At 46.2% G+C, this 12,483-nt stretch overlaps 2 protein-coding genes across 2 annotated transcripts in view; both read right to left on the reverse strand.

Annotated features, from left to right (window-relative positions):
- The window catches only part of ensab (endosulfine alpha b), a 29,579-nt gene continuing 17,096 nt past the window's right edge, over positions 1-12,483 (reverse strand). Inside the window, exons 3-4 of the mRNA XM_083650375.1 lie at positions 6,368-6,714; positions 1-858 (exon numbers count right to left, since the gene is read on the reverse strand). Of these exons, the coding sequence (XP_083506501.1) occupies positions 6,544-6,714 (171 nt within the window). The 3' untranslated portion in view covers positions 1-858; positions 6,368-6,543. The remainder of the gene's footprint in view (positions 859-6,367; positions 6,715-12,483) is intronic.
- LOC310788790 (uncharacterized protein) lies at positions 854-6,133 on the reverse strand. Its single transcript, XM_083650364.1, has 2 exons — positions 3,669-6,133; positions 854-1,817 (listed from the first exon to the last, which is right to left on the reverse strand). Exon 1 carries the CDS (start codon positions 5,393-5,395, stop codon positions 4,493-4,495), a length of 903 nt encoding a protein of 300 aa, XP_083506490.1. The 5' UTR covers positions 5,396-6,133; the 3' UTR covers positions 854-1,817; positions 3,669-4,492.

The following is a 12,483-nucleotide window of genomic DNA, read 5'->3' on the forward strand; positions in this document are numbered from 1 at the left end:
TGTAAAAGTTTATTTCAAATACTGACAAAAATCCTCTCACCTACTCCCACACAACTGAATCATTCCAAGTACTGCTGTACTTTCTGAAGTCTTAAAATCATTCCTGTGTTCTCCGGGCATCTTCCTTACCGTGTAAACCCCCCTTTTTTTTCCCTCGGAAGCAAGGGTGCCTCTGATATCCCTGCAGGTATTTTGGGCAAGGATGAAATATATATGCAGTAAGAGAACACATGAATAAAGAAACATCATTTACTTGAAAAAACAAGAGAACAGATAAAAGTAGCACAAAGTACTTCAGAGCACACACATCCTGTCATTTCTTTATACATTCTGGCACGTGTTTATCATAGCTGAACGAGAGACACCCTGTGACTTGGTATTTAAACATACCCTGCTGCTATATCCTCTCATTGAACTGCTCCGTGCAAAGCCAGACATCAAGTAGCATTCAAGAATCCCCGTCCAATGTTGTACCTTTTTCCCCCCACAAGTTTACTTCTTAAAGCTCAATGTTAGGCTTTTACACACAATCAGATGCTTAATGGCCTTATCATTCAAAGAGACATGCGGTCAATTAATTTCAACTCTGGCTAGACCCACAGCTGGAATTGAACAGTGCAAGTTCAAAATTCAAGGGTAGAATTGCCATTTATGGTGACCAAATTAAGTCAGAAAGTGAATTGACCTCGCCACAGGAGCCGGGACTCTGGATCAGAGATCCTCGGGTAGGATGAGAGTCTGATTTGTAGAATCATCGAGGACAGGTGTTCTTTACAGGGCATCGTCTCTCAAGATTTGTCATCGACTGAATCGGCAGCATTTACACACAGATCCGCATGATAGGGATTCACAGAGCCTCTGCAGTACACATAGATAGAGCAGAAGTAGTGTTTTTAACTGAGAGAAGAGAGGAACCATTGAATCAGAGAAATAGCTCAGGCCCAGACGAGTGAAAAGCAGATGAGAAACACAAAAAACGTCCATGTTAAAGTCCATTTACAATGGCTGGAACAGAGAAAAGCAGCGCATTCATACACCCACCATAACAAGCATACTTAGGCCACGGCCACACTGATCCGTTGTGTTTGGCCATCTCTTCATTTCGATTCATTTTCAATGAGAGCCGTCTGTTGTTAGGGCAGTGCTGCTGACGACGTGTCAGCCTCCATCAGATTTACGTCCATTTTTGACGGGCAGAAAGTTCAACCCAATTGAACTTTTTCTGGACGGATTTGTCATCGTCCGTTTAGCAAATTCAAGACGTTCCCGTTTTGTTTTTGTTTTAATCGGCAAAGGTGGATGTTCTAAAATAGACCAAAGTCTATCCATCGATAATTCTGTCCATTTTCTGACAGATCAGTGTCACAGTGGCTTTATAGATCAGTTCTGTTCAATTCAGTTTGACACATTTCAAAGTCTCAATGAGGAACACATGAGGTTGAGAATGTGATGGTGACCCTATCATCTAGTGGTGGAGTGTGCGTTTGAAGCAGTATTACACAAGGAGGAGGATTCTCCAGTTCGCTCGATTCGTCGGTCGCACCTCTGACCTCTTTTTCAGACTCTGAAGCACGTCAACAGGTGGGAGTGGAGCAGACAGCCGCTCACACTTTGCCCTCTCTGTCTTTTCAAACCTCTTTTTCAAATCTCTCTCTGCTTTGCCCCCTCTCTGTGTCTTATCAAATCTCTCTCTGCTTTGCCCCCTCTCTGTGTCTTATCAAATCTCTCTCTGCTTTGCCCCCTCTCTGTCTTATCAAATCTCTCTCTGCTTTGCCCCCTCTCTGTGTCTTATCAAATCTCTCTCTGCTTTGCCCCCTCTCTCTAGCCGTTTTCCCACATGCATACCGGAAAATTACCTGTAAGTCAATATCGGACATTTCCCTTCACACCTCTCCTCTCGCATGTCGGAATCTACCAGCGAAATTGCCTGTATGTGGGGGGGGGGGGGGGGCGGCACTGCAGAGCGAGTGGGGAGTGACGTGTCGGCAAAACTCCGAATGGTGAAATAAGTTTGCTTGTTTATCCGTTCACCTGCGTCGCGTTGAAGCACTTTTTACAGACTGGCTTCGTTTGATGTGTCCGGGCTTGCCTTCGCTGTCGGCAACGTAAGCAAAATACTTCCACAATTCGCTTTGTGCATTTGCTTAGTCCCCGTCGGGCTGTGACTGAAGGAGGAGGACGGACTGTGGCCAGAGAGCGAGCAGAGAGGAGAGGGGAAAAGCAGCACACCCACACATGAAGCTGACATAGGCTACTGCTCTTATTATCACAAGATCATTTCGCCAGTTTGATGAGATGATTAGATTATGCCCGCTGGAACATTAAGCAACGTGTGTACACCTCGCCCATGAGAGTGTCGCGGAAAATGACTGCACCCGTTTCTCACTAGTATCCGCTAAAGCGCATACCGCTCTTCAGACTGGGTCGAAAGTGGTGAAATGTCGGGGACGACGGGGTCGCGTTTATACCGGCACGGCGCCTTTCTCACATGCAGGCATTACACCACGTTCCGGTCATTTTGCGGTACAAAGCGCATGTGGGAAAAGGGCTTCTGTGTCTTATCAAATCTCTCTCTGCTTTGCCCCCTCTCTGCTTTGCCCCCCTCTCTCTAGGCTCTTTCATACACAGATCGCGGAAAAATAGCCGTTTAGGAGTCCCGTAAAGCCAGCCGCCTCGCCACAGAAATTGCTTTCACACAGAGCCAAGCAGCACGGCCACATTACCGTGCTGCTCTGTACTTTCAGGTGAAATCCCCCGCTCCCGCATTGAAAGGCGAGCAGAGGGATTTCCAGCTCCTCTTAGCCCAAATTAATATTTTCATAGGTTAGTGTAGCCTAGGCTACTGTATGATGAACGAATTCAATTCAACAACAGACTTTCCTCCTTCTCCTAGTCCGCTGAGGAGATCTGTATCGGCATTTTCATTGGCTGTTTGCCGATATCATAACTTAATAAAAAAATGCGCTAATTTGCGGCTGCTGCACCTGGAAGAATCCCCTCCTACAGTAGTTCTGTGTCTGGAGCAATGTCCCGCCCACAGCGCTATCTGATTGGTTACACATCAAGCAATAGCCTATCAGAGAGCTCAGAGATGAAATCTTGACACCTCACCTCAGTGCTTTCTGTTCAGCCGCAGCCTGCACTAGACAGGGGGACAGTGCGAGGCTGCCTGAAGCGAGAGCAGCAGACTAGTTGGCTGTTGTAACTGTAACACTCACACTGTGTTAAGGTAAAGCAGCAGATATTGTCATGCCAAAGTTGTAATAAAGTTAATATACATAATAATTACCTACGCTGACATTGCAAAAACACCACGATCTTATGAGCGATTCGTATGAAGCGCTGCCTCGCACAGTGTGGTGTGTGTAGATAGGTCTGTCTATCAGTCTACTTTTTTTACTTTCACTCGTCACTTTCTTGATACAGGAGGTGATTTCCCCTGTAATTTTTTTTATGAATGAGCTGACCATTCGCACCTTTTCCGGCTCGCTGCGACGACCTTTCAAGTGGAGGCGGGTTGTCCGCCAATACGGCGATGTGACAACCTTTGGTGCCGGGACAAAAGGCGTACAAGAATTACCCACCAACGCGCGTTTATGCCTTTCACATCGGAGCCGCGAATCCTAATTTCCGCGCATTTTTCGGCTTTCATGGCCGGTGTGAAAGACCCTTCTGTGTCTTATCAAATCTCTCTCTGCTTTGCCCCCCTCTCTCTGTGTCTTATCAAATCTCTCTCTGCTTTGCCCTCTCTCTGTCTCTTATCAAATCTCTCTCTGCTTTGCCCCCCTCTCTCTGTCTCTTATCAAATCTCTCTCTGCTTTGCCCTCTCTCTGTCTCTTATCAAATCTCTCTCTGCTTTGCCAAGCGTCTGAGTGAACATATCCTGCAAGCATGCAGTGTCCCATTTTAAGCCCGCAATGATGATCTTAGGAGCTGCTGGGTTGACACCTGTGGTTATCAGGTTGCCTGCTGTTTACCCCATGACACCACTGGGATCAAAGATGAGTCTGTTTAGTCTGTCAATATGGGAGGAGGGAAGCGTTCAGCAAGGCGTTGTGGGGGCTCCTATCTGATGTGAAGACAAGTCAAGTCTGAAATCCACCTAGTGTATTAGGGACCTAAGTGGCTGTCTTCTCTAGTGTATTAGGGACCTAAGTGGCTGTCTTCTCTAGTGTATTAGGGACCTAAGTGGCTGTCTTCTCTAGTGTATTAGGGACCTAAGTGGCTGTCTTCTCTAGAATTAGTGTTTCACAACATGAACTGCCACAGACAGGAAACCAACTAGGCCTGATTGTGAATGTGATATATATCTATATCTTGAAAGTGAAGCAGAAGAAAACAGTCTCAAAAGACAAAAACTAAACGCCCATGTTTTTCAGAGTATTATTTACAGAAGCATACAGTCTTACGCAGGGTGTTTTAAGCCCCCCCCTACAAATCTTTTAGGCTCATAAGTAAACACACATCTTGATGCAACTCAACAGCCACCAAACTAAGATTTAACACCGACACTGGCGTGGTTCCCAGCCTTTAAAAACCATACAGGGATATATTGGGCCGGCTCTGGCCCTGGGCCGTGAACAGGGGTGCGTGTGTATGGAGGCTCTGGCCCTGGGCCGTGAACAGGGGTGCGTGTGTATGGAGGCTCTGGCCCTGGGCCGTGAACAGGGGTGCGTGTGTATGGAGGCTCTGGCCCTGGGCCGTGAACAGGGGTGCGTGTGTATGGAGGCTCTGGCCCTGGGCCGTGAACAGGGGTGCGTGTGTATGGAGGCTCTGGCCCTGGGCCGTGAACAGGGGTGCGTGTGTATGGAGGCTCTGGCCCTGGGCCGTGAACAGGGGTGCGTGTGTATGGAGGCTCTGGCCCTGGGCCGTGAACAGGGGTGCGTGTGTATGGATGCTCTGGCCCTGGGCCGTGAACAGGGGTGCGTGTGTATGGAGGCTCTGGCCCTGGGCCGTGAACAGGGGTGCGTGTGTATGGAGGCTCTGACCCTGGGCCGTGAACAGGGGTGCGTGTGTATGGAGGCTCTGGCCCTGGGCCGTGAACAGGGGTGCGTGTGTATGGAGGCTCTGACCCTGGGCCGTGAACAGGGGTGCGTGTGTATGGAGGCTCTGGGCCGTGAACAGGGGTGCGTGTGTATGGAGGCTCTGGCCCTGGGCCGTGAACAGGGGTGCGTGTGTATGGAGGCTCTGGCCCTGGGCCGTGAACAGGGGTGCGTGTGTATGGATGCTCTGGCCCTGGGCCGTGAACAGGGGTGCATGTGTATGGATTGTCAGGGCAGCAAAATGAGAAAAGGAAGGAAGTAGGGCTGAATGATAATTCAATATTATCGTTTATCGTCTTCCAGTAGAATCTTATCGTGGCGATTTGAAGATATCTTACTATCGTGACACACATTTCTGCTGTCTTAAATTAATTACAACAAGCAGATTTGACTCAAAAACTGATCAATCGGGTATGGTCGGACTATTATTTGAAAATTGCAGTTTTGTTTGACATCACGCCTACCATTACCATCCAGTTCAATGAGATGAACATTCAATGCATACAAGAACCATATTGTGATACATATTGATAAGAGAAAAATCCTTATGATGATCATAATATTGAGTTCAACCATCTTCCAGCCCTGGAAGGAAGTGAGCGTGGACATTCCTCGCCACCGTGTGGTTGTTCCCGATACTTTCTAAATCTAAGCAGATGCCTCGCTCCCTTTCAAACGACGTGTTAAGACATTTGTTTTTGTTACATGTTACAATCATGCAGCATATTTAGAGAGAGAACAGGACTGCAAAGGGAGTTCAGCATGAAAGTAACGTGAGCAGAGAGAAAACTCAAAGTGTGCAGTGTTCACACCCCCTTTAGGCTGAGCTGCTGCAAAACAACCTCAGGGTTTGTCCAACAACAGATGACCAAAGGACGAGATAAAAGGAAACACCCCCCCTGGAGATTTGGTATGCAAGCAATTATTCACAAATATCTAACCCCACCCCCAAACCAGCAGCCAGCATGGACGGGGGAACACAACATCAAAGAACGTGGTGCAGTGCGACCATGGTTCCTAACTCCCTTACACACACGACATTATTTTGGTGTCATTCAGGATGCAAAGAAAAACATACTGTACAGAATACAAAGTGCATTAACTCACCACTCGCCCCATCCAACCCCCTCGCCCATCCACACACATCTACTGGGATGCATCTTGGAGCAGCAGAAAACCAAGACATAAGGGAGGCGGTAGAGCGGAGTGCGCAGAGGGGGGCGGAGCCATGTGCGGCGGCGAGCAGGCAGAGAAGGTCCTCCGTTCCTCTCGCCCCACCCCACCCCACCCCACCCACATACAAGCAAATGGAGTTAAACTTATACAACTCTGCCCGATATGTGTAAAGCCAAGTGGTGCCTGGGGATGAGAAGGGTGGGGGGAGAGAGAGGGGTGGAGGTGGACTTCTTGGGGTGATGGGTGAGGAGGAAGAGACGCTTGCCGGGAGCCCCAGGTCGCGGGTGTGTGGTGTGGGGGTCTTTCTGGTGGGTGGCGGAGGAGGCTAGCCGGCTAGCTTGCTGGTCACCAAGGAGGACTTCCTTTGCGGCAGGTCCTGCGGCGTGGGAATGTGGTCCCCGGTCACCAGGTTCTTGTCGGGCCCTGCCACGGGAAGCTGCTTGTTCTTCATCTTGGCCTTGGCCATGTTGTAGTCGCCCGAGTCAAAGTACTTTTGCTGCATGAGAAGAAAGAGAGAAGAGAAGAGAGAAGAGAAGAGAAGAGAAGATAAGAGAAGAGAAAAGACTCGCTTGCTTTTAGAGAGCTGCTGTTTTGTGATCTCACAAGTTTTCTTTCAAAGACAACACAGATTTGATGTGTGGAAAGAAGATCTCCACCAGGACCACGTTTTCCCCCAAGCTGACCCATAGACCATGTGTGTGACGAGATATGGCCTGAATGCAATGTGTTAGTGTTCTCATACTGAGATGCTATTGTAAATCCTCTATTGTTATTGTGATTGTCTGCTTTTATTTGAGTGTATTTATATGTTTTTGTCAAGTTTTTTATTGTGTCTTTGTGTTCAAATAATTGTGTCGTGTTTTTGAGTAGGGGATGCGGTTACACGATGAAGGGTGGGATTGGGGTTTCTCAAGGGCTGTCTGACTGACTGACAGGCCATTTACACCTGGCATTAACCTGCCTTTACACCTGGCATTAACCTGCCTTTACACCTGGCATTAACCTGCCTTTACACCTGGCATTAACCTGCCTTTACACCTGGCATTAACATGCCATTTACACCTGGCATTAACCTGCCTTTACACCTGGCATTAACATGCCATTTACACCTGGCATTAACATGCCTTTACACCTGGCATTAACCTGCCTTTACACCTGGCATTAACATGCCATTTACACCTGGCATTAACATGCCTTTACACCTGGCATTAACCTGCCTTTACACCTGGCATTAACATGCCATTTACACCTGGCATTAACATGCCTTTACACCTGGCATTAACATGCCATTTACACCTGGCATTAACATGCCTTTACACCTGGCATTAACCTGCCTTTCCACCTGGCATTAACCTGCCTTTACACCTGGCATTAACATGCCTTTACACCTGGCATTAACATGCCATTTACACCTGGCATTAACAGGCCATTTACACCTGGCATTAACATGCCTTTACACCTGGCATTAACCTGCCTTTACACCTGGCATTAACCTGCCTTTACACCTGGCATTAACCTGCCTTTACACCTGGCATTAACATGCCATTTACACCTGGCATTAACCTGCCTTTACACCTGGCATTAACCTGCCTTTACACCTGGCATTAACCTGCCTTTACACCTGGCATTAACATGCCTTTACACCTGGCATTAACATGTCATTTACACCTGGCATTAACCTGCCTTTACACCTGGCATTAACCTGCCTTTACACCTGGCATTAACATGCCTTTACACCTGGCATTAACATGCCTTTACACCTGGCATTAACATGCCTTTACACCTGGCATTAACATGCCCATGCCTTTACACCTGGCATTAACATGCCTTTACACCTGGCATTAACCTGCCTTTACACCTGGCATTAACCTGCCTTTACACCTGGCATTAACATGCCATTTACACCTGGCATTAACCTGCCTTTACACCTGGCATTAACCTGCCTTTACACCTGGCATTAACATGCCATTTACACCTGGCATTAACCTGCCTTTACACCTGGCATTAACCTGCCTTTACACCTGGCATTAACCTGCCTTTACACCTGGCATTAACATGCCTTTACACCTGGCATTAACCTGCCTTTACACCTGGCATTAACCTGCCTTTACACCTGGCATTAACCTGCCTTTACACCTGGCATTAACCTGCCTTTACACCTGGCATTAACCTGCCTTTACACCTGGCATTAACCTGCCTTTACACCTGGCATTAACATGCCTTTACACCTGGCATTAACCTGCCTTTACACCTGGGCTTCAAACGGCCCAAATCTGGCTTCAAACGGCCCAAATTGAGCTTTAAACGGCCCAAGTTTTTCGGACGCCGGCACGCGCGTCGGCCCGTATCAGCCTGGCCTGCTTGGTATCTAATGCCCGGCCTGAATTATGATCCCAGTCCGCCCCTGAACAAGATGCTGTCGAAAAAGAGAAAGGTTGACACGGAATGCAGGCAGTTTCAAGAGAAATGGAAAGAGCAGTATTTCTTTTGTGAAGTAAATGGGTAAATGAGTCGATTTGATTTTAGTAAAAAAAAAAATCCGGCCCCCATGAGGTCTCAGTTGAACAAATCCGGCCCTCTACCTAATATGAGTCTGACACCCCTGGTATAGACGGTTTTCACGGAATGGTCAGTCCTGCACTTGAATGTTTTTTTTGCTTTTATGTCCATAGCAAACACTGCAACAGGAAGTGAGCGGGGGTTCAATTTAGAATGTTTTTGTTGTCAAGTTAAAACCGTCTATAGGGTTCGAGTGTCACATGACCGTTGAGCCGAGGAGAGAAGCATAAATGCAGCAACATGAGCGACACTTTCCAATAAGTATAAATGAGGCTTAGGAGCTGATGACTGACCTGAGAGTGATGACTTTATTTTTTGGCCCAAGAAAGCAATGCAGGCGGTCTGCAGCTTCTCAGCACAGATACACACAGATGACTGTGTTCTAGGGCTGCACGATATGAGGAAAATCTGCCATGTGCGATAACACTGTTCAATATTGCGATGACGATATGATCTGCGATAAAAACAAATACTTGCTATAAATAAACAAATATTAAAGGGTAGGCTATATATTAGCTACAGTAGCATGTATTTCTGCTTTAAAAGATACACAGCTAATATAGACCCCAAACATTGAATAGCCTATGTCCATTAAATAAAGAAATTTAACAATTATTTCTATTCAAACACGCTTTTATTGAACATATTGCACTTGAATAGGGGCGCACAAAGCTCAAACTCAGAGAATCTCTACATTCAAGCAATTTTAAAGACCCTGAAGTAAAAATATATATATATATTCTACAGTTGAATGTTGGCGCTTCCCTGCAGAATAATATATGTGATTACAGGGTATATGCAGCAATCCTGAGGTTAAATTCAAGACTTTTTCAAGACCCTTCCAATACATTTCAAGACCCCATCGCCACTTCGAGCTGTGACCGATTACATCAGCGACACACCTTTAACTAACACTTACTATACATTTTGAGTTTGAGTTGCACTGTATCAATACAGAATTCAGATAGGCCGGGAAGGAATCAAGCTCAAGAGAATAAATTGAGTGACTAACCCAAAGGCAAGGTTTATTTAAACTTAAAAATATATATAAAGTATATTTATAACAATAACATGCTCGCTCACTCACTCACACATGCACTAGGGCTGCACGATATTGGAAAAAACTGACATTGCGATATTTCCTATTTCTATTTTCACCAGATTACCAGAATAGCTCTATTCTAAAGAAAATAATACTTCTAGAATGATTGGGGTGATTTTGTAGAGGAGTCCATCTGATTTTGGAGGGGAAATTAGGTATTTTAATGTTTCTCAACCACTGGGCTGTGGCCTACTGGTAGGCCTCAGAGCGTCATCTATCAGGGTTCATACACATTTTGACCAATGGATTTCCATGACTTACATACATGAAAAAGTGAGTGAGTTACGACATTCTACTTTAAAATGTCACTAGCCTACACTTCACTTAGTGTAATGCAGCCTTTAAAACCAGGGAAAGACAACATGTATGCCGTATCACCATATTACCATATCCAACATCTAAGACCATATAGTCTCATATGATATCACAATATTGATATACAATTGATATATTGCCCACCCCTAATATTGAGTGCCAGAATCTACCTCCCAATGATGCTATTTGCAGAAAAACATTAGATTTCATTGATTATAATCACTGCTTTCAACTTCTTTCGTTCTTCTAACGTTTCAATAAATCAACAATGAAACACCCCTGCCACTTTACGCACTTGGTCTGACCGCCCGGGAACCCCCTCCAGAAACTACCAAGTGGTACACTCCACATCTGGGGAGTTTTGCATGCCTGCCGAGAATTGCATCCCCACCTTCCGGGAGCATATTGTAATGATTTATACGGAAAAGTAACTGTTTAAAAATTATATAATTGTCTGGGGAGACTATCTCCCTGCACCGGGAGACAACAGGAGCATTAGCCCAATACTAGTCTTGCTGGCCAGCCTCCTCTCCCTTCCGTCCGAGGAGTCTGGCGCCGCAGGTCTCCATAACTGGGATAAACCCTCCCCTGCTCTACTCTGCTCTCCCATTTGAGCGGCACCGAAACAGCCGGATGTTCGCTCCTGGCTTATTACAAACTCTGTCATTGTCTCCGACCATGTCAATCAGAGCGGCTTCCGCTCCCTCCTCCCTGTGTGTCGCTGTAAATAGTGCCCTGACGCCGCAGTGAAAACAACAATGCTAACTAGTTAGCAAGCTAACGGCAAAAACCTACACGCTAGCTCGTTGCTGCACGCTGAAAACGGCAAGTTGGATTGTTTGAAACTATTTTCCAAGGGCACTGCCGATAAGCACCACACATCGCAATCCCACTATGGAGACCTGCGGCGCCAGACTCCTCGGATGGAAGGGAGAGGAGGCTGGCCAGCGAGACTAGCCCAATACAGCCTTATGGCTGTACCCCCGAGTTGCGGTCCCTAGCGCCAGGAAGTGTCACATATAGTGTAATGAATGAATGATGATACTTGACCACATGTCCGTCAGCGCGAAGTTATGGCCCTCGTATCACTGACCGCGTTTTTCTCAGTTTGTTGTATGATGCCAACTTTAGAGAAATACTTTTAACCTGGTCCACCTAACGCTGGAAGTACGGTGGGAAGCGCTGATCTCGGCGCACAATATAACAAGGAAGCAGTCTGAAACTAACGTTAGCTCAGTGCGGTAGTAGCTTGATAGCTGACAGCTAACATTAGCAAACAACACACATACAGTGATTTAGCTCAACACTCACCAGAAATATCAAGTGTCTAGCCAATCTGCTCCCACAATTGAGCCTTTCTGTCTCTGTTGCGATAGTTTCTCCATGATTAAGTTGCCAGAAAAGCAGCATCCGACACCAGCGTCTTTCTGAAAAGTTTAAATATTTTCAGCTGGAAGCGCTGGGAGTCGGGCGCACAAAAACACCGGAGCGCTCTGAAAATAGACGCTGGGTGCACCGCACTTTCTCTAGACGTCCGTGTGCGCCCGCATACGCTCTCCCCCCATTGGAAACAACTGAAAATAGATGCTAGATGGACACAGGCCCTTAGGCTACAGTTCAGGCATAGCAAGTATAGCAACTTTGGATAATTACCTGGGGATCGATTGTATGGATTTGGCATGGATTTTAAAGACTGTTTTGGACACCAATCTTAGCCAGGTGAGTGGTGACTAGTGACCCGTTTATATTCTCCACTCCAAAACAACTCAACTCAGTGCGCGGTGCACATCTCACCCTCCTCTCGTTATAACGTATTTTGGAGCATACACGTATTTCACGAACACACAAAGGTTATGATTAGGGATGCACCGATTGCGATTTTGTTGGCCGATTCCGATTTCCGATTTTTGAATAGTCTGACTTGCCGATACCGATTTTTGCCGATTCCGATTTTCTTTCTAAGAACAATAATTGACGGGTTCTTTTTTGACGTTTTTTTTTTTTTTTTACTTTGCTTTAATAGAAAATTAACATTCATGTCACATTTCTTATCATTTGCATGAGGTAGGACGATCTCACTCAAAAACATCTCAAAATAAAAGTGTTCCAGGTTACTGGACAGAGCTGTTCTTTTTTGTGTAAATACAATGAATATAAAACAATTAATTCCAGTATATCCCACAGCTAACATGCATTTACTTTTCCAAAAGAAAAAACGTGCAACAGAACAGGGGCTTCAGATGAAAAGTAGCCTATGGCTAAATCTGTTACAAAGCATATCTTCCCCTA

Source organism: Poromitra crassiceps (genome assembly GCF_964638095.1).
Source record: "Poromitra crassiceps genome assembly, chromosome: 1".
Classification (NCBI taxonomy): domain Eukaryota; kingdom Metazoa; phylum Chordata; class Actinopteri; order Beryciformes; family Melamphaidae; genus Poromitra; species Poromitra crassiceps.